Source organism: Natrix helvetica (genome assembly GCF_964273705.1).
Source record: "Natrix helvetica genome assembly, chromosome: 1".
Lineage (NCBI taxonomy): Eukaryota > Metazoa > Chordata > Lepidosauria > Squamata > Natricidae > Natrix > Natrix helvetica.
The window spans coordinates 73,158,217-73,178,151 of record NC_138548.1 but is presented as its reverse complement, the minus strand read 5'-3'; the positions used below and the strand labels follow the sequence as shown (position 1 = coordinate 73,178,151).

Below are 19,935 nucleotides of genomic sequence, written 5' to 3'. Positions count from 1 at the left end.
TTATATCCTTCTTGGAGTGATATTTTTTTAAAAAAATATTTCTGCTGTAATAGGTCTACTCAGGATACCAAGATCCTCTTTTTAACTAAAAAAAATCCTTATATGAATCAGATACACTAAATGGTTTACATCTATTGTAATTTGTTTTAATGAAGGTTATTTTTAAAACCATTCTCCCACTCACACTTATAAGGCTCATACCTTATACTAAGACACAACTTGTTGACTAACAACTATGGTAAGTGCACAAAACATAAACCACCTTGGATGCACAATTCTCATTTTCCCTACTGAGACTGATCAAATGGTCAGGATCATGGGATAATAGTCCTTGGCTTGCACCACCATTTGTTTGTAGCTATAACGGTGCTGGAAATAAAAATCTTATAACAGGTCTTGTGACTTATGACTATTGTACCATCCTCCTGGTCATATAATTAAAATCTGGCACTTGGCAACTGGCATGTATTTACAATGGTTGCAGTGTCCCAGGATGATGTGATTATCATCTGCAAATTTCCCAGCCAGCATCTGACAAATCAATATAAGAAACTGGATTTGCTTAATGGCCACATGATTCAGTTAATAACTGCAGTGATTTGCTTAATAACTCTGGAAAAAAAAGGTTGAGAAATCAGGTGCAAACTTACTTAACCACCACCTTGCTTAGCAGTGAAACATTTGGTCCAAATTGTGGTCATACGTTGAGGACTTATCTGTATTGCAGGTGATTTTGACTGTCTTAAGACTACATTGAGCCCTGGATAAGTATGATATATAAAGCACTAGCTGATAACCCGGCATTGTTCAGGTATTTATTTATAGAGGAAAATGTCCGGACCAAATGTAATTTCTAATGTTGCATTTTCCCCCTTACCAGAGGGAGGCCCCTTGTGGAGTACTTTGAAGCCACTACCATAGCAACTCCATTGCCCTGTACAGTAGAAGCCATTTTAAGGCACAACAGGCTGTATCTTAACAGAACACCCCCCCCCCCGGATGTTAGGGGTATCTTAACCCCACAGTATTTGTTTCCAGAGAGTAAGTCATCTGTGTACCAAGTTATATATATCCCTACATAGACTTTTTCCCCATTAGAAAATAAGTCCCAAGAATACTGAGCTTTTTTGAGGGGGAACAAATTTCCTTTTATTGTAAACAAAAGGCAACCTTCTCTGCGTATTTTGTGCAAAGTGTTTTGTTGGGGAAGTTGTATTCTGAACAGTGAGGCATGAGCAATAATGGAGGAATAATCAGGAAAACTAACAAACATTTTTGCTGGTGGTTTAGTACTTCAATTCATTCCCAATGCTAGAGCAGATAAGTTCTATAGTATGGTATATTTCCAGGATGGTGAACCTATAGCACGCATGCCACAGGTGGCACACGGAGCCATTTGTCAGGGCATGCGAGGCGTTACCCTGTCAGCAATGCACACACTGGCCAGCTGAATTCAGCCTTTTTAAAAGACATTTTTCACCCTCCCCAGGCTCCAAAGGCTTTATAGGAGCGTGGGGAGGGTGAAAAGAGACCCCCCCCCCCGAGGCTCTCTGGAGGCTTCAGCTTCCCTGAATGAACTTCTGGTTTGCTTGGAGGGTTGTTTTTAGTCCTCCGGAAGCTTCAGAGACTGACTTCCGGTTTGCTTGTAGGGTCCTTTTTTGCCCTTTGGAGGCTTCAGGGAAGCCTCCTGAAGGTCCCTGAAGCTTCCGGAAGGCCTCCGGGGAGGGGGCTGTTTCCGCCCTCCCCAGGCTCCTATAAAGCCTCTGGAGCCTGGGGAGGGCGAAAAAAGCATGACAAAAATGGGGGGTGCGCCTCTCATGCATGCATGTGCACTGGAGGGGTCGCACGTTGCATTATGGGTGCAGCATGCCAGCGCACTACCCCCTGCGCTCCCCCCCTTATGGCATGCAAGCCAAAAAAAGTTTGCCATCGCTGGTATATTTTATGGGAAAGGTACTATGCAGCATTTAATGTAAGATTTTTTTTTACCAATTCCCAATTTAGATTGTTATAAAAAGATGTTTTATATGACATGTTTTTACCAGAAAAAATAAAGTTGCTGCTATCTCCTCATTCTTGTTTTAAACATTAGAAATATTAAAATGTCAGAGTTTATTTATTGCCTCTAAGCAAGTTAATGTATAAAAACATCAGTCAGGTAAATCCTATTCATTCTTACTTGGAAGTTAACCAGACCAGGTACAGCAGGACCTATTTCTGAGTAAACATGTATAGAACCGAGCTCTACAATTTGTTTTAAATTTAACATTAAATATTGCTATATTGCCCCTCACAGTCAGTTGAATCAATTTGTAGCTAGTGTTGTTCCACTTATGATACAGGCTTTCTGCACATGGGAATACTGGAGATTTCATACATTTAGCATTTATCAGAAACAAATAGTTAGAGAAATCTGCTAGCCATGATGCAGTGCCGGAGCAGGGTACAGGATAGCTACTCAAATGTCACAGTTGCTTTACATGTATTCAAGTCTTACACATCTGCAAAACAGAAATAATAACAGCCATTTGAATGTTCCTTCTTAATAGGTCTGTGTGGAGGCCGAGGAAATTCTGAAGGGCCTGGTTCTTGCGACATTGAGCTGGAACTGCAGCTGCTACTTCTGCTACTACTCCCAGCCACTGGTACCCTAACTCTGTCCTCGACTAAAGGGGACCCAGGACTCAGGTATCCTGCGGTGGTCTGGGTAGTGACAGTAGCAAAGGTAGTTGGACCAGCATTGTTTTTCACGTAGACATTTTTCATAGCAACTAATGTATGTGCCATGACACTGAGGCTGTTGTTGAGATCTTGCATTCCTTGATGTAGCAGCCGGAGATTATGATTGATACTATCAAACCCAGATTGAATGATATGCAGTTGATTCTGTTGGATCTGTAAGAGATCATCTTCTGTAATTTCATTAGAGTCTGTCTGGGGTTGAGTTTTCGTTTTGGCTTTTACTTTTCCGCAAGGGCCTCCGTTCGGTAACCCCAAAAAAGGGAGCTGCTCCTGACTGGGAGGAACAACGGCCATATCTTCTTCTGGTTCCACTACTTTCACCACTATTTCTTCTTTTAGATTTATTTTCTCCACACACGATTGTTGGGATGGACCAGGATCATCCGTAAAACCTAAAAGTAAAGGCATAAAACATTAATCTCCTTACGAATGGAATTCTTGATTAGTAAGCCTGGGTATGACTAACAAATAAAAAGTGACTACAATCATTCTGAAATGATGTAGTTTTCGCTGGATATCATTACTTACAACTGTAGTTCTATTTTCAACCAGCAACTGAACATATATTAATGAAAAGATCAATTGTAAATTGAATAACAGCAGAGAGAACACTATTTTTAAAACACAACACAATTTAACTGACAAGAGTACAGGGAAAAATTAAAAGTAAATATACTGTATTATACAAAATATCTACTTCTGTTATTTACTGTACTTTCATCTCTTCCAGGAAATGAAAAAATGTTATGAGAAGAGCACTTCAAAGTGTTTATATGTTAAAATGCATAAAGATCTTCTTTACGTATTTTGTTTATGTACAGAAGATGAAGAATTTCTTCATTATTGAAAAGGTTTTTTTCATGTCTTAAAATGCAAATATTTAATTAAATTAATTTTATTTTTAAAAGCTAATTAAATTTAAAAACTAATAGAATGGTTTGGACTTCATGCATTAAAAATTAGGCTCAAAATTTCCTCCCTTAAAAAAAAATGTTGTACAAACTATGTAATTTCCCTGGCTTAAATGAAGAACCTACACAGAATTATGCCAAAGCTGCTAAGTGGTATAGAAATGAAGTAGGCTAGAAACCAGGCGACTGCGAGTTCAAGTCCTGCCTTAGGTACAACGCTGGCTAGTAACACTCACTCTCAGCCTTGGGAGGCAATGACAAACATTTCTGAAACCCTGCCAAGAAAACTGCAAGGATTGTCTAGGCGGTTGCCAGAACTCAATACTGACTGGAGGGCATTGTTTTTCAAAAATCAATGATTATGCAAAAAGATGCTGCACTAAGCCAGAATGTGGATTTTGATGTAATGTGCTTCTATAAACCACCTACTATAGCTGTGCCAAAAGTGATGTATGAATGCATCTATTAGATATTGGGAAAAAGTGTTTTTAAACACAGCATTGTTGCAGAATAACACAGAATATGATGCAAGCAACCAAATTTTGTTCTCTGTAGAATAATTCAGAGTATAGTATATCTCATTCAACATCTCTCACTGATTGCCCCATTGATTAAATCTTGCCGGTTTATTAATAGCTCATAAGCAATACATGGAAACGTAGAGCAAAAATGTTATCTTTACTGGCGGCACTGCCACTACCATTTCTACTTTAAAATATGAAGCCGCATATATAGGGGAACAAAGTCTGGAACATGTGCTAACACATCCTTAGATATTCCAGATCAGTATACGTTTACAACCATTTGTTTAGTGACTGTTTGAAGTTACAACAGATGGAAAAAAGTGACTTATGACTGTTTTTCACCCTTACCACTTTTGCAGCATCCCCATAGTCACGTGATCAAAATTGGGATGCTTGGTAACTGGCATGCATTTATGATGGTTGCAGTATCCCAGAGTTATGTTATAACATCTTACGACCTTCTGACAAGCAAACTCAATGGGGAAACCAGATTCACTTAACAATCATGTTACTAACTTAACAACCGCAGTGATTTACTTAATAACTGTGGCAAGAAAGGCCGTAAAATGGGGCAAAATTCATTTAACAACTGTCTTGCTTAGCAATGGAAATGTTGGGCTCAATTGTGATTTTAAGCTGAGGACTACCTGTACAATTGATGTTCAGTGTAAGAAAAGATTTCAGACCATAGATTTTTTTTAAAATTAGAATTAGAAGTGGAGCCTAGTGCAGAAGAAACATTATTACAAACTAAAGAAACTCAATCTAAAAGTTTGATTTGATGAATGAATGAATGATATTATCCTTCTATAAAAATAAATATTCTGAATTAATTTCAACTATACATTTCAGTGAAATAATTTACTTGGGATGGGAGAGATCTATAGTGTTTTAAATAACGGGGAGTCAAAAATCCTTACGTTTATCCACTGCAAATCATCTAAAACCATACCAAAAGATGCTGAACTCTGTCTGCTTCAACCTAGCAATGTTTCCTGAAAGAAGGGAAAGGACATTGGCAATCGCCTTTGAAACTTTTCATTCTAAACCTAAGCAAGCAGGAATCTTCTGGTTTCTAATATTCTAACAATTGGCTCTGCCCCTTGTTCTGCACCTATCCATTGGGCTATTTTCAAAAATTTAGCACAGTTGGAATTCCATAACCTATCTAAAGTTTCAATGTTTACAAAGAATATATTTCTGCTACAGCAAGTGAAAAATGCAAGCTACCCCATCTTTACTTTCTCGTATTTTCTAGTTCATTTTAGAGAGCTCAGCAGTAAAAACAAAACCAGAGCCTTCCGCACTGTTTCATCTCCAGGTATTGCATGGGAAGCCTTAACTACATTGGAAAGAGTTCCCATCAATCTAACTGAATTGGCAGGAGTCATTTTTTGGCATTCCCATAATGTTCCTATCTGCTAAAGGAATATTTATCGCATCAGCCTGGAAACAAGTTCTTTAACCCAAAGGACCCACTTCCACAATATGTTCTTGACCCACAAGGGAACTTTAGCCGCATAAATTGAACGCAACGCCAACCGCTGCAGTAATCGGAGGCTAGTTCTTATCCAAGCGGCATCCAGCATCTTTTCTTCTGGGCGTATCAAGAAGAGAAAATGCGGGCTGCACCAAGACTTAAAAGGGATGGCCAAGAGCTCTTCACGGTTCCGCTCCGCGGGGGGAAAAAAGCCCCCGAATCAACGGGGGACTATTGTTGACCGCGAAGGGAAGGGCAGCGAGGCGGGGGGGGGGAGGAAAGAGAGGCAGCCCCTCTCCCGGACAAGGAAAGAGGCTGCGGTCCGGCTCCTTTGCAACTCACCCATATCCGACGCGGAGGAGGCTCTGGGCAGATCCAGGGTGTCGATGCCCCCGACGATGGGCAGAGCCTCGTTGGGGGCAGGCAGCCCCCCCGAGGTGTAGGATCGGAGGTGCTCGGGCGGCGAGGCGTCCTCGTTGCCCATCAGGAGACCGAAGGAGGCCGGGTGCGGGGCGACCCCGCCGGCGCCGTGGGTGACGCGGCAGAGCTTGCTCCGATCGCGGCGCTTCAGGTCCCGCCAGCGCTTTTTGAGGTCCTCCACCTCGCGAGGGCAAGCGGCCACCGGGTTCACTTTATGCCGGATGAGCTCCCAGACTTTGCGCTTTTGCCCCGGGGAGGCCCGGCCAGGCCCGGCCGCGAATAGCACCTGCTCGTGTTTCAACACCTGCTCAATCAGCACCTCCGTCTCCGCCTCGTTGAAATTGGCCTTGCGCCGCTTGGGCGAGTCTTCCGCCATCCTAAACCTCCAGGAGGGAAGAGAGAGGGGGCTGCCGCTCCGAGAGTCCGCGACGGGGAAGGCCGGCCGCTTTTTATTGTGCCGCCGCGCCACCGGCTCTAGGCCAAACCCGGGGCCTCGCTCGGACAGCAAATACCGCGCATGAGAGGAAAAGACGCGCAAACCCCCGGCGCAGGCGCCCCGCTTGTTGACATGGGAGGGGAGGGGGGGAGGCAACCCTGCTGCCGCGGACCTCCTTTGAGTCCGCCCCGCTGCGAGGCCCGCCAATCCCCAACTTCCAAACCTTCGGCGCCTCCCAATGGGGAGCTTTGCCGGGAAATGGCTTCGACTCCTCCACTCGTCCATGCGTTTCATTGCCCGCCCCTTGCCCGGAGCCGGAGGGTTCTGGCCACGCCCCCATCGTGCCTTTCAGCTCCAGGAGCACGCGCGCGCTTTTTTTTTCCGCTCCCCCTGAGAGTTGTGATCCCGCCTTCCCGCAGGGGTGGGGGTGGAGGTGGCGGCCTCTCAACCCAGCGCGCGTCCGGCGTCCCATCCACCTCTCCCCCCCCCGCGCGCGCTCCTCACGTGCTGAGCAGTAACCCGGAGTTAGAAGGAAACTAGACCCCGCCCCTTCTTTTTTTCCCCCTTCTCCTCCCAGTCTCCCGCTGCTGCTTCGGAGGAGGGAGGGGGGGCAGCAGCGAAGCGTCTTTGCGCGCCTGCCCCCAAAGGCTGCAAAAGCGGCGCCTCTGGTTCCAAGGGCGGCGGGGGATGGCGGCCGCTTTGGAGCTGCTCTTGCGGGACGAGGTGGCAGCCGGCGCGGTGGTGCGGTGGCTGAAGTTAAGCCAGAGCTGCGCCGAAGAGGTAAAACGCGCAGCCCGCTTCGGCGACAGCGGCGCTTCTTTTAAGTTAGCCCTCCGCGGGGCGGGAAATTGGCGGGGGCGGCGAAGTTTCTCCTCGCCGTCAAAAGCATCGAAAAGGAGGCGGGAAGAAAGCAGGACTAGCCGCCGCGCGTTGCCTGTTTAGGTGCTCCTCCTGCGCGGCCCTGGAGGCTACGGAGCAGGGCGCCTCTGGGGCCTCCAGGGTGTGTGCGAATCCGCTTTTTATCCTGGGGGCTAGGGTGGAGACGACCACGTAATCCTGACCCCGAGGTCCCGTGCACTCCTTCCCCAATTTCACTGACCTGTCCCTGCTTGCAGGTCAAGCCTTGGCCGAGGGTCAGTGTCTTTGCAACCCATTCCTGGGGTGGGTGGGGGTTATAGTTCCCTCTTGAAATAAGGCTGGGAAAAGTCAGAGGAAACTTATTCCCAAGCAAATGCGCCCAGAGTTGCGGATGTTACGAAAGCCGTATTTCATATGCGTCTATTGTCTTTTGCGCATGTGGGAATGAGTTCTTTACAAAAGCAAAAAAATTTGCCTGTAGGGTGGCAAATCAAAACATGCTTGGATCTTGGATTACCTGAAAGGGAGAAAGCAACGGGATTGTCTTTTCCTATGGGAGTCAAGTAACATTGTATCCAAAGCCAATCAAGTTACTTTGGTACCTGCAGTAAAAAAAGAAAGAAAGATAACTGCTTGTACGTCAATCTAGCTTGGCTAGAGCCAGTGTTAAATATAATGTAGGATTTACTGATCAAGGATCAATTTTAATATGCTATTTAAATCATCAGGAGATGGCATAGGGCCCCTAAGCATAATTCTCCTTAGGTATGAAAATGTATAGCTGGAAGAACTGTAGAATTTCTGAACTAAGCATAAAGAAGTCTTTGTACTAGTTCACTCTCTAGGAAACTAATGTTGGACATGAGTACTTGGTCTCTACACACAAATGCAATGTATGTGTCTTGCTTGGTCAGTTTAAAGCAACATTCCAGCCTAACTGCGCAAAAGTGTTTCCTATAACCAGTGAATAAATCAATGTTCAGCAACTCCCAGTAATTGGAAAGTAAATTATACTGCCTTTATAAGCAGCTGTTTGAACAAATACTTGATTGTCTTTTTATTACACTGGTTATTGTGTAGGGTATTTTAAAATGGATCTCTTGTGATTACAATAATAAAGTAGTGCATTGCTGATTAAAACATTCTTTTCAAAAGAATGAAAAGATTGAATGAATCATTCAAAAGATTGTCTTTATCTTCAGTGCCTTTGTATTTTGGATGGTGCATGGGAAGTAATAAGATTTTTAATGCCATTTCTTGATCTAGAGATGCTAAAGAAGTGCCAGTTAGTTGTTTAATTTTAATTATTAAACGCCTATTGTTAAAATTAACAATAAAAAAACTTAAAGGAAGTGGAAGTAAAAGGAACTAAGGGCAAACCCAGATATACAAAATAAAACCTATAGCTGTCATGGCGAACCTATGGCATGCCTGCCAGAGGTGGCACACAGAGCTCTCTCTGCTGGCACGCATGCCGTCGCCCCAGGTCAGATCTCCATGGCATTTCTTTCATGAGCTTCTGTTTCCCTGCAAACAATGAAACAAGCTCACGAAAAAAAAATATCTTACCTCTTACGCCGCTGCCAGTGTTGGGATGCTCCGCCTCCCACCAACCGGCTGGTTTTTGGGTCTCTGCTGTGTATGCACACATGTTGGCATATGCATGCGTTTGTGCTCGCACACACACCTTTCAATTTGGGCATGTGCATGCACGCAGTTTGGCACTTGGTGCCTAAAAAGTTCGCCGTCACTGGCCTATAGGGACTGGACATCTTTCCTCTATGCTCAAAAGACTCTGCTCCAAATTAAAAACCATGTTTAAGAAACAAATAGGAAGCTTGCGTGTTGCAAAGCAAGACTAAAATCCTCTAGCACAGGACTGTCAAACTCAAGGCCCACAGGCTGGATCCAAGCCACAGGGTGCTTAAATCTGGCCCACAGGGCCAGCTTGCAAATAGCAAAGGACCGGCCCACAGTGGTTCAGGCAGCCAAAACGGGGCACAGGAGTGGCATTTTGGCCAGCAGAGTGCTGCAGGAGGCCGTCCAGGTCAAAAACAGGGTACAGGGGTCTCCATTGTACCAGCTTCTTCATGATTTAGAACAGTGGTCCCCAACCTTTCTGGTTTTATGGACCCACACTGGTGGTTGTGGGGGGGGGAGGGGATGGTTTTTTACATGCGCCACTTGCACAAATGCAGCTTTATGTACTCTCCTGCTCACCCACCGTTTGCGTGGCCCAGTTCCCAACATACAGCGGCTGGTACAGGACCCCTGATTTAGAAGTGTTCTGTGGCTATAAGGAGCCATTCTGTCTAAACAGGCAGATTTTGGATTAAATGCATTGGTCACAAAGTATTAACTTGGAATTCTTCCACTTATAATGAGCAAGTATCTACTGTTTAGCCTGAGTACTCTGATTATAGAAGATTTAATAATACTGGTAGAAAGAGCTAAAACAAGCTTCTATCAAAGCTTTCCTGTGGCATTTTTACATATTAGAATCCATCTTGGACAGTTAGTAATATTCATCTGCTTGCAATCTTCTATTTAAAAAATGGATATAAATTATGATAAATACCTTACTGTTTTGCTGACTTCCACACAGTTCTATTTCTTTAGAGTAAAAAACAATTTTGCTGTAGTTAATGAAGAGAAAAAAAATTAAAGTCTTCATTCTGACATTCATTGTAAAGCAGGGGTGTCCAAACTTGGCAACTTTAAGACTTGTGGACTTCAACTCCCAGAATTCCCCAGCCAGCAGCTGGCTGGGGAATTCTGGGAGTTGAAGTCCACAAGTCTTAAAGTTGCCAAGTTTGGACACCCCTGTTGTAAAGGGAAAAACTGCTGGTGGAAATCACTGTGGTAAACAAATATTTTATATAAATATCTGAGCCTATACGGGATGGTGCTTTTCCAGGTTGGCAGCTGGATGCCAATTTTTTAAAAAATGTATATTGATAGAACAATATATAATCACATGTTGTTGCCATCTGTTAATTTGGCAAACGTTTGAGAGGAGACGTGATTATGATTTAATTAATTATGATAAGTCTCTGACTTCTGGTTTTAGATTACCCGAGAGATTTGATTTTGAAATGGTTTCATTTTGCTTTGTCTGCTTATAATAGAAATTCATAACTGAGCTCATCTTGTAAAATAATGGATAAAGTCATACATGTCTGAAGTGAAATTCAGATTAAAATAAATCAGTTGATGTTTATTATGATTTGTTTGTACAGGACACTCCAATTCACCCCAAACTTGTTACCCTTAATTTGTTTCAAAAAGACTTTGTTCCTTTTTTGCTGAACTACCTCAGGGAACAGACTAGTCAGATATTGACCCATGGACCATCTACTCCTGCTAAAATTCCAAATCCCAAGAACTTGAGAAATTCTAGTAGCTATAGGAACCAAAGGACTGGATCTGAAAAAAAGTTCCAGAATAGTAGCTGTCGAGGACAACTTTTCTTTGATACAGTTCCCATTGGCTTGCAGTCTCCAAATACCAGTATTTCTACTTCAGAATTGCATGGATCTTCAGCTGTTAATGGATCAAGCGAACTGAATTCCAGTAGTGATCTCTTAAATGCAGATCTCAGCAGTAGCCCAAGTGTGGGTTCGAGCCCTATTTTTTCTCGCAGTGAGAGACGATCTGCTCAGAAAACAAACTTGGGGAGTTTTCTTGTTGCTGCCCCAATAAGGCGAAGCAGAAGAAAAGGAAGCAATTGTACAAGTGGTTCCAGTCGGTCAATGGGACATGATGTAGGAAGAAACACAAATGATGAAGTAAAAAGTGAAAGTTCCTCATTTTCTTCATTGAGACACAAGAAACCGAGTGAAATGAATCTTGTCTCCTCTTCTTCACCATCTGACCAGCTTAACTTACATGATTTGGAGGAGTTTCCACCCATGAGTGCTGCTGGAAAAATAAAGTAAGTCTCAGTTCTCAAATCTTGGTAATTCCGATGAAAAAGAAATGTCCTGCTTCTGGAATGGCAAGATAACTTTTAGAGAAATGCAGGTCCTGAAGCAAAGTTTCAAGCAAGGGTGTCAAAGTCAAGACCCGTGGGCTGGATGCAGCTCATGGGGTGCTTAGATCTGGCCCACGGTGCTGCCCTGGAAACAGTGAAGGACTAGTCCGCGGTGCCTCTGGCAACGAAAATGGAGCTCGGAGGGGGGGCATGTGCTGCCCATCTGGGGTTTGTTTTCTGCTGCAATGGCAACCCTCTGCCAGCGAAAATGGAACTCCGTTTTTGCTAGCAGAGGGCTAGCAAAACAAACTAAAAATAAAACAAAACAAAAGGAGAAGTGTTTCCCCTTTTGCATTTGAACATCCAAAAAGGGACAGGAAAGGAGAAAGGGAAAGAGGAAAGACAAAGAAAAAGAAGGAAAGGGGGGAAGGAAGAACAAAGGACAATGAAGAGGGAGGGAAAAGAAGAAAAGAAAGAGATTTTAATGAGAGGGAGGAAGGGAGGGTTTGGGGGAAGTCCTGTCTTAGCACTTGGCCACCACAGGTACCCCCAACAAAAGTGATGCTGAGCTGGCCACACCCACCACGCCCACCTCAGTTCCCAGTATACCCCAGAAAGCCAAGATTACTGGGAATTGAAGTCTACACATCTTGAAGTTGCCAAGGTCGAGAAATACTGGTATAGAGGTTATGGCATGAGTTACTTTGGGCTTGCGGACTCTCGGGCTGGTCATGGAAAAATATTGAAGGGAAAAGTGACTACATTAACTTGAGCTTTTGGAAAGTAGTGCATTAATTTATTGAAAAAATAAATACATTACATTTATTAAAGTATTTTACCAGTTGCCAGTAGATGGCTGCAGAATATCATAGTTTTGAATTATCTGTATGAAGAATGGAAACTTTCAAGAGACTACAGCAATTTCTATTATGAAATCTTACTGTTCTTTGGGGTTTTTATTGTAGAAAAAAAGATGAGTAAGGAAGAATGCAATTAAACTATAGAAAATAATGCATACTATTGAAAAAATTGATACAGAAAACAACATTTTCCTCCTCCCAGAATACTAGAATCCTATGCAACCAATAAAGTTGCATTATGGTAGATTTGGAATAGATAAAAAGTATTTCTTCACAGATCACAGAACAAAACAGTGGAAATTGTTACTATAACATGTAGCAAACTTATTCATTAAGGATAGATTCTATTCCCAATATCAGTAGCAGTATATTTATTAGTGTAAGTTTCTTCAGAATAGAGAAAAAGAATGCTATTGCACTCATATCTGATTTACATATTCCTCAAAAGCTTATTAGTCACTTAATCACTAGGAAACAATATTGTGTTATTAGAACCTTGGCTTTCAGGTATCTTCTTTTATCTTAAATATTGAAAGCTTTACTGTCCTGAACTGATTTTCTCTTTTGTTTTAGCAAAACCAAACCATCAAGAAGAATAAATCCTACTCCTGTGAGTACTGAGAGAACTCTGTCCAAGCCCAAAATGTGCTTCACTTCTACACCTGTTGGCAACTCTCAAGTTCAGTCTGAAGCAAGTTCGGAGAACCTTACTGATTCTCAGGAAATGAATTTAACTTCTATTACGGGAAGCCTTCAGGAAGAAAGAGAGATGTTGAAAAAAGAAAGGTAATAGAGTTTGTGATCTGCTGCCCAAGGGGAGAGAGAGAGATACGCTATGGGTTGACAGTGTGATTTCAGGCATTTCTTAATGGAATGGGACAACTTGCTGCAGCCAACCTGTCACAGCCAACTCACTGTGAGGCAACTTCTTTGTCCCTTCTTTGGCATCCTTTCTTTAAAAGGATTCACATGTTTATTGGACCCGTGTCCCTCCTGGTTGGTACTGGCCTCCTGGGAGGGCTCACGAGGCTGGCTACTGGGGCTGGTGAACGCTTCGCTGGGTGAGGGCCTTTTACCAACCGCCTTGAAAGAGGCGGTGGTGAGGCCCCTGCTCAAGAAGCCTTCTCTGGACCCAACGGAGCTAGCAAATTACCGTCCTGTCTCCAACCTTCCTTTCTTAGCGAAGGTTGTTGAGAGTGTGGTGGCTCAGCAGTTTCCGCGCCACCTGGAGGAAGCTGATTATCTAGACCCGCGCCAGTCCGGCTTCCGACCCGGTCACAGCACGGAGACAGCCTTGGTCGCGTTGGTGGATGATCTCTGGAGGGCAAAGGATGGGGGTTGTTCCTCCATCCTTGTCCTATTAGACCTCTCGGCGGCCTTCGATACCATCGACCATGGTATCCTATTGCGCCGTCTGGAGGGGTTGGGGGTCGGGGGCACCGTATTACGATGGTTCCGCTCCTACCTCTCTGGCCGGACGCAATGTGTGTTGGCAGGAGAGGAGAGGTCGACCGCGAGGCCCCTTATCTGTGGGGTCCCACAGGGGTCGATCCTCTCGCCTCTCCTGTTCAACATATATATGAAGCCGCTGGGCGAGATCATCCGTGGTTTTGGGGTGGGATACCATCTGTATGCTGATGACACTCAGCTGTACATTTCCACCCCAAACCACCCCAACGAGGCTGTTGAAGTGATGTCCCGGTGTCTGGAAGCCGTACGGGTCTGGATGGATGACAACAGGCTCAGGCTCAACCCCTCCAAGACAGAGTGGCTGTGGCTTCCGGCTTCCCGGTTCAACCAGCATATGCCATCGCTGGCCATCGGGGACGATCAATTAGCCCCGGTGGAAGGGGCGCGCAATTTGGGCGTCCTCCTTGATGCCCGGCTGTCTATGGAAGATCACGTGGCAGCCGTGGCGAGGGGGGCGTTCCATCAGGTTCGCCTGGTGTGCCAATTGCGGCCCCTTTTGGACCGGGAGGCATTGCGCACAGTCACTCACGCGCTGGTGACGTCTCGCCTGGACTACTGTAACGCTCTCTACATGGGGCTCCCCTTGAGGTGCACCCGGAGACTGCAGTTGGTCCAGAATGCAGCCGCGCGGGTAATTATGGGGAGATCGAGGTTCTCCCATATAACACCCATCCTGCGCGAGCTGCACTGGCTTCCTGTGGCCTACCGGGTGCGCTTCAAGGTGCTGGTTACCACCTTCAAAGCGCTCCATGGCACAGGGCCTAGTTACCTGCGGGATCGCGTCCTGCCCCATACATCCCTGCGACCCGTCCGCTCACACAGAGAGGGACTACTCCGGGTGCCGTCCTCCAGAGAGTGCCAGAGGGCGACGCCCAGGAGTAGGGCCTTCTCTGTAGTGGGCCCCACCCTTTGGAATGACCTCCCCCCAGACATCAGGACAACAACCGACCTTCGCTCCTTCCGTATGAAGCTGAAAACCTACCTGTTTCGACTAGCTGACCTGGCATAATACTACAATCTCTCCAGCCCAGGGCATTTTTAATTGGTAATTTTAGTTTTTAAGGGTTAATTTCACTGGGGTTTTAACTTTTTTAGGTATTGTAACTTATTTATTTATTCTTACCTCCTCTGTACGCTATATAATACTTTTGTACGTCGCCCCGAGTCCCTGTGGGGAGAGGGGGCGACTAATAAGTTCAAGTAATAAATAAATAAAATAATAAATAAAGATTCTACTCCACTTTTCTTCTGTATTAGTGTAACTGTTGTTCTGTGGCAAGTTGTCCCATGACAAGCTGTTCTCCAGCGAGGTGGCCGCAGTGAATTGGCCGTGGTGAGTTGGCTGCGGTGAGTTGCCATAGAGCAGTGATGGCGAACCTATGGCACGCGTGCCACAGGTGGCACGTGGAGCCATTTGTCAGGGCACGCGAGGTGCTGCCCTGTTAGCTGGCCAGCACGCATGCACGCACTGGCCAGCTGATTTCACCCTTTTTTAAAGCCATTTTTCGCCCTCCCCAGGCTCCAGAGGCTTTCAGGGAAGCCTCCGGACGGACCCTGAAGCCTTCGGAGCACTCAAAACGATCCTCCGAGCAAACCGGAAGTCACTTCTGGTTTGCTGGGAGGGTCGTTTTAAGCGTTCCGTAGGCTTTAGGGAAGCCTCCGGATGGTCCCTGAAGCCTCCGGAGGGCCTCCAGGGGTGTGTGGGAGGCTCTTTTCGCCCTCCCCAGGCTCCTATAAAGCCTCTGGAGCCTGGGGAGGGCGAAAAAAGCATGTAAAAATGGGGGTGGTCACGCCTCTTGTGCGCGCATGCGCACTGGGGGATTGCACATTGCATTATGGGTGCGGCACGCCCGCACACGACCCCCCTGCGCTCCCCCTACTTGTGGCACGCGAGCCAAAAAAGGTTCGCCATCGCTGCCATAGACCCATTTCTTAAAGAAGTAGAACATCTTACCTATGTTTAAAATGACTTCTCCATTACATTTAACAGAGATGTGATTTGCAAGTTCTAAATATTCTCCTTGGTGTTTTTTTTAGATTCATAAGTAACTGGATTTATTTTCAGATTTGGTCCATAGTATTTTATAAACATGCTGTTGTTACAAATACAGTAGGAAATAGCAGTAAGAAGTATTAAGATAAGTTTCTTAAAGACTTCACATTTTTTAAACTTCTGGTAAATGTCTGAAATAATCCAGCAGTTACAGCAGAGAAGGTAATGTTTTAGTATTTTATCATTGGTAATTCAGCGGCCATTTACTCTTTTTGTATTACAGATCTAAATTATTGCATCACATGTCTTCCTCTATAAGTTTATCTCTGGATTCTGGCACGGCCACCAAATCTAATGTTGGTTGGAATGTATATCTTCAAAGTGAAAATCAGTCGGTAGCCTCAGCTGATGTCAACAAAGTGACTTACAGAAAACAGCTGGAACACCTGGCTGAGCTTTATTCCATTTGCATAGCAGGTAGAAAAATTGAAACGGATTAACACTTGGGATTTCTATTGATTTGAGAGAAGAGCGATGACGTGTGTGCACAGGCATTTATCAGAGATGAAATTTCAAATGAATCTTACTTTGAAAAAACAGTAGCTGATAAGAGTACAATGATGTTCTTACGCCAAACCTATATATGTACTATCCGATATCTTGTTAATGAGAACTGCTATGATAATGCATACTCAGAATTGGAAAGCTGAGAAATAGAATTCTGTGCAATTTAGTTTTTTAAATTAATTCATACAAATTATGTACATTGACTGTCACTGCTACAGGCAGAGCTCAACTTATTTATTTATTAAATTTATTTGCTGCCTAACTCGCTCCTGCAACTTCTGAGTAGCTTGTGGCGAAGTGTTTGAAGTTATGATGGTGCTGAATGAATGGTGGTTACAACTAGTCCTTGAAGTTGTAGCCTTGCTATGCCCCCTTTGTACCCTCAGCGCTTTCCCTCAAGCCTTGCCGCATCTCCCCTGCTACTCATGCGATCCAATCGTCCCTTGCTGCACCTCCCTTGCCACTTATCCCTGAGGATCCTCCCAAAGCCAGGCCTCCCTCGCGTCCCCACACAACCTGCCCAAGCCTTGTCATACTTCCTCCACACCCTCATGCATTCCTTGATCCTACTCCCTCCCCAGAAATCAACCCAAGCCTCAATGTGCTCCTGCTGTGCCACTCAAGCTCCCAATGCACCTGTGCATGTCCTGCGCAAGCAAGTCAGAAGGAAATAAATAGCTGCTGCTTGATGAGAGACTTTGAATGTGGGAAGCCAGCAGGAAGTTGCAAGGAGAACCTCATCTAATGACCACTGCATTTTAGTTAACGGCAGTAATTGGGATTGCTGACATTCGAGGACTACCCGTAATAAATCATGGCTTATGAACAAAAGTGGCTAAGCCAAAACAAAACCAATTATATTTTTTGCATTGTTCTGTATACTAGAATATTCTATTAAACCATAGTATGGTTGGAATCATAGCATATTATGTGACATTTTGGTCTATTAGTTATGGTTTAGCATTATACAAAGGGTGTTTATGTAATTGTCATTCTGTTTGACAGGGAAAGATAGCACCAAAGCTTTGCTCAATGAGAATGAAAAATCCTGATTAATCCAAGCCATGAATTAGTCATCTCAAGCCTAAATTATTACATAAGAGGATAGTATTATGCTAAAATGAGTTCTTAGAATGTCAGGTTGTATGACACATTTTTAACTTGCAGAAAGGCTTCAGAGGAAGACAAGTCAGACCTTAGGTTAACACAGGGAAACTACTCTTTTACAGTAACAGCTGTGTTCCCTTGACACGGGCTCTCAGGTATAGTGTCCAGGCAGAGCTGAATGGGGATAATCTCTTCAAGATGCTTCCTTTTCTCATTCTCCAGTTTGTTATGCAGAGAGCAGCTTCTGAAACTGTTATAGGTTACTAGCCATTTGCATTAGGCAAGTGCAAGTCCTTGATATTTTGGTGTAAAATAATGTAAAAATAATAATAAAAAATTCCTGAAAGTCAAATCAGTCGGTTAAAAGAAGTTTTTTATTGGGTAAAACCAATAAGCCCTAGCATCTAACTTTACATTTATTTTTAGTTAGATATATTTTATCAACGTTTTAAAAGGCATTATATGTTTCTCCTTTTTAAAGTATAAAAGTTTTTTTAATCTAAACACAGGTTGATATGATCGTACTTTTCTTTGAAATACAGGTAGTCCTCAACTTACAACAATTCATTTAGTGACTGAAGTTACAACAGCACTGAAAAAGTGACATGACCAGTTTTTACACTTACGACCATTGCAACATCCCCATGGTCACATGATCAAGCTTTGGATGTTAGGCAACTGATTCATATTTATGATGGTTGCTGTGTCCCTGGGTGTTGTGATCCCCTTTTGCAACCTTCTGATACAGTCAATGGGGATTCATATAACAACCGTGTTACTAACTTAAGAACTGCAATGATTCACGTAACAATTGTGGCAAGAAAAGTTGTAAAATGGGGCAAAACTCACTTAACAAATGTCTCAATAACAGAAATTTTGGGCTCAATTGTGGTTGTAAGTCAAGGACTATCTGTAATGAACACCAGAGGGAACCTTTTGGATGACTGCTATTCTTGTTTACTTTTTTTTTTTGCAGAAAACCTCGTGCCAAATATCTTTTCAGAACTTTTCTTTGTATTGCAGCTGCTAACAGCAAAGGGAACTTCCTTTGCAGAAGATAGGGAGAGTGACATGGGATTTATGGAACAGAATACAGGTCAGACATGCTGTAAGAATCCTTGGATGTCATACGTGATATGTATATTATAGCATATACTATAGTAAACAATGTTAGAAGGATTCTACTAAGCAAAATAAGAGATTTTGGGAAAGTTTTGTTTAAATGGACTGAACAATTTATTTTTAGCCTAAATAGCAATAGCACTTAGACTTATATACCGCTTCACAGCCCTCTCTAAGCAGTTTACAGAGTCAGCATATTGCCCCCAATAATCTGGGTCCTCATTTTACCAATTTCGGAAGGATGGAAGCCTGAGTCAACCTGGAGCAGTGAGAATCAAACTGCTGGTAGCCGGCAGTCATCAGAATTAGCCTGCAATACTGCATTCTAACCACTACGCCACCATGGCTCTTTTGCTCATTACAAAGCTGCAGAAATTATAATTTCCCACTGTATCTAAAAAACAGAGAAATTATGATTAAAGTTTTACTAGGCATGTTATATTGCAAGGCAGCTTTCAACTATGGTTTAACATGCATGTTTGAAAATAATTAACCATAGCTTCCCAATACTTACAGTATATAATAGGAATCCATGTTTAACATCTAGATTTCTGGCTTATTTTCTCATTTGGGCAACAAGAGTATTTAAAATAAAAATTCTGAACTGTTGATGCTAGTTGCTGAGAATAGTTTTGTAACATTGTATACTTCCTTTGGTAGTTATTCTTTCCTAGGTATTCAAGCTAAAATGGCAGTCCTGGTCTTTGTTCTTGATCACCCTGAATTCTGTGGGATGAGTTCCCTCAAGTGCTTTTCTTCCTATTTTATTTTCAGATTTGATTGAGAGGCAGCACTTTCACAGTATACACAACTGTGTTTACTTTGCTGTGCAAGTTTTGGATTATCAGTTTGAGTAAGTGCAATGATTTAACCGCTTTCATAAGAAAGGAAGATACTTTCACACCTGGTATTTATTTCAAATTGTTCATAGACTGCATAACTTTCCTATTATTTTGATTATTTGTTTACCGTAAATTTATCTCTTTATATCACACAACTCTGGGCAATGTAGGGGCACAAGGGGCACAACAGCAACCTTGGCATATAAAGAGCTCACATTCAAAACAATTCAGAAGAAAGAAAAGATGGCTATCATTCTTTCTCCTTTGGGATCAAAGTCCCACTTAGAAAGGAAGATTTTCAGTAGCTTCCTAAATCTTACCTGGGCAGGATGTTGCCCCCAGCATAGTTCCAGTCAATGGGTGACAGATCTCAGAATGCAGATTGTCAGTGGAGGATATAAACAGTAGCAATGCAGTGGGATTTATTCTCTTTGGATTTAAATGCAGTATCACAATGTGCTTTTCTTCTTGATTGCTGTTGTCTTGGCAGAATTGTTTCTCATTTAGAGAGAGGGACGCTGAAGCTCCTGGCTGAGAATGACAGAATTGCATCTTTTTCCCTTGGCTTGCATGAGAGGCTAACGGCAGCCTATGAAAACACAACAGCAAAGGTAATATGAAGAAAATATC

The 19,935-nt window shown here is 43.5% G+C and overlaps 2 protein-coding genes across 2 annotated transcripts in view; one reads left to right on the top strand and one right to left on the bottom strand.

Annotated features, from left to right (window-relative positions):
* Positions 1-1,123: 1,123 nt before the first annotated feature.
* LOC309399665 (uncharacterized protein) lies at positions 1,124-6,951 on the bottom strand. The gene is made up of 2 exons (XM_081967713.1): positions 6,000-6,951; positions 1,124-3,134 (listed from the first exon to the last, which is right to left on the bottom strand). Exons 1-2 carry the CDS (start codon positions 6,805-6,807, stop codon positions 2,494-2,496), a joined length of 1,449 nt encoding a protein of 482 aa, XP_081823839.1. The 5' UTR covers positions 6,808-6,951; the 3' UTR covers positions 1,124-2,493.
* A 55-nt stretch (positions 6,952-7,006) lies between these two features.
* The window catches only part of CDAN1 (codanin 1), a 40,298-nt gene continuing 27,369 nt past the window's right edge, over positions 7,007-19,935 (top strand). The window contains exons 1-7 of the mRNA XM_081967658.1: positions 7,007-7,293; positions 10,611-11,305; positions 12,778-12,990; positions 15,951-16,144; positions 18,318-18,437; positions 19,238-19,316; positions 19,796-19,916. Coding sequence (XP_081823784.1) covers positions 7,201-7,293; positions 10,611-11,305; positions 12,778-12,990; positions 15,951-16,144; positions 18,318-18,437; positions 19,238-19,316; positions 19,796-19,916 — 1,515 coding nt within the window. The 5' untranslated portion in view covers positions 7,007-7,200. The remainder of the gene's footprint in view (positions 7,294-10,610; positions 11,306-12,777; positions 12,991-15,950; positions 16,145-18,317; positions 18,438-19,237; positions 19,317-19,795; positions 19,917-19,935) is intronic.

Bases quoted from the DNA above. Each gene is read 5' to 3' on its own strand.
- LOC309399665 (XM_081967713.1), bottom strand. From the start codon at position 6,807: ATGAAACGCATGGACGAGTGGAGGAGTCGAAGCCATTTCCCGGCAAAG. The intron at 3,135-5,999 runs GTGAGTTGCAAA...CTTTACTTTTAG, and splicing joins CTCCTCCGCGTCGGATATGG to GTTTTACGGATGATCCTGGT.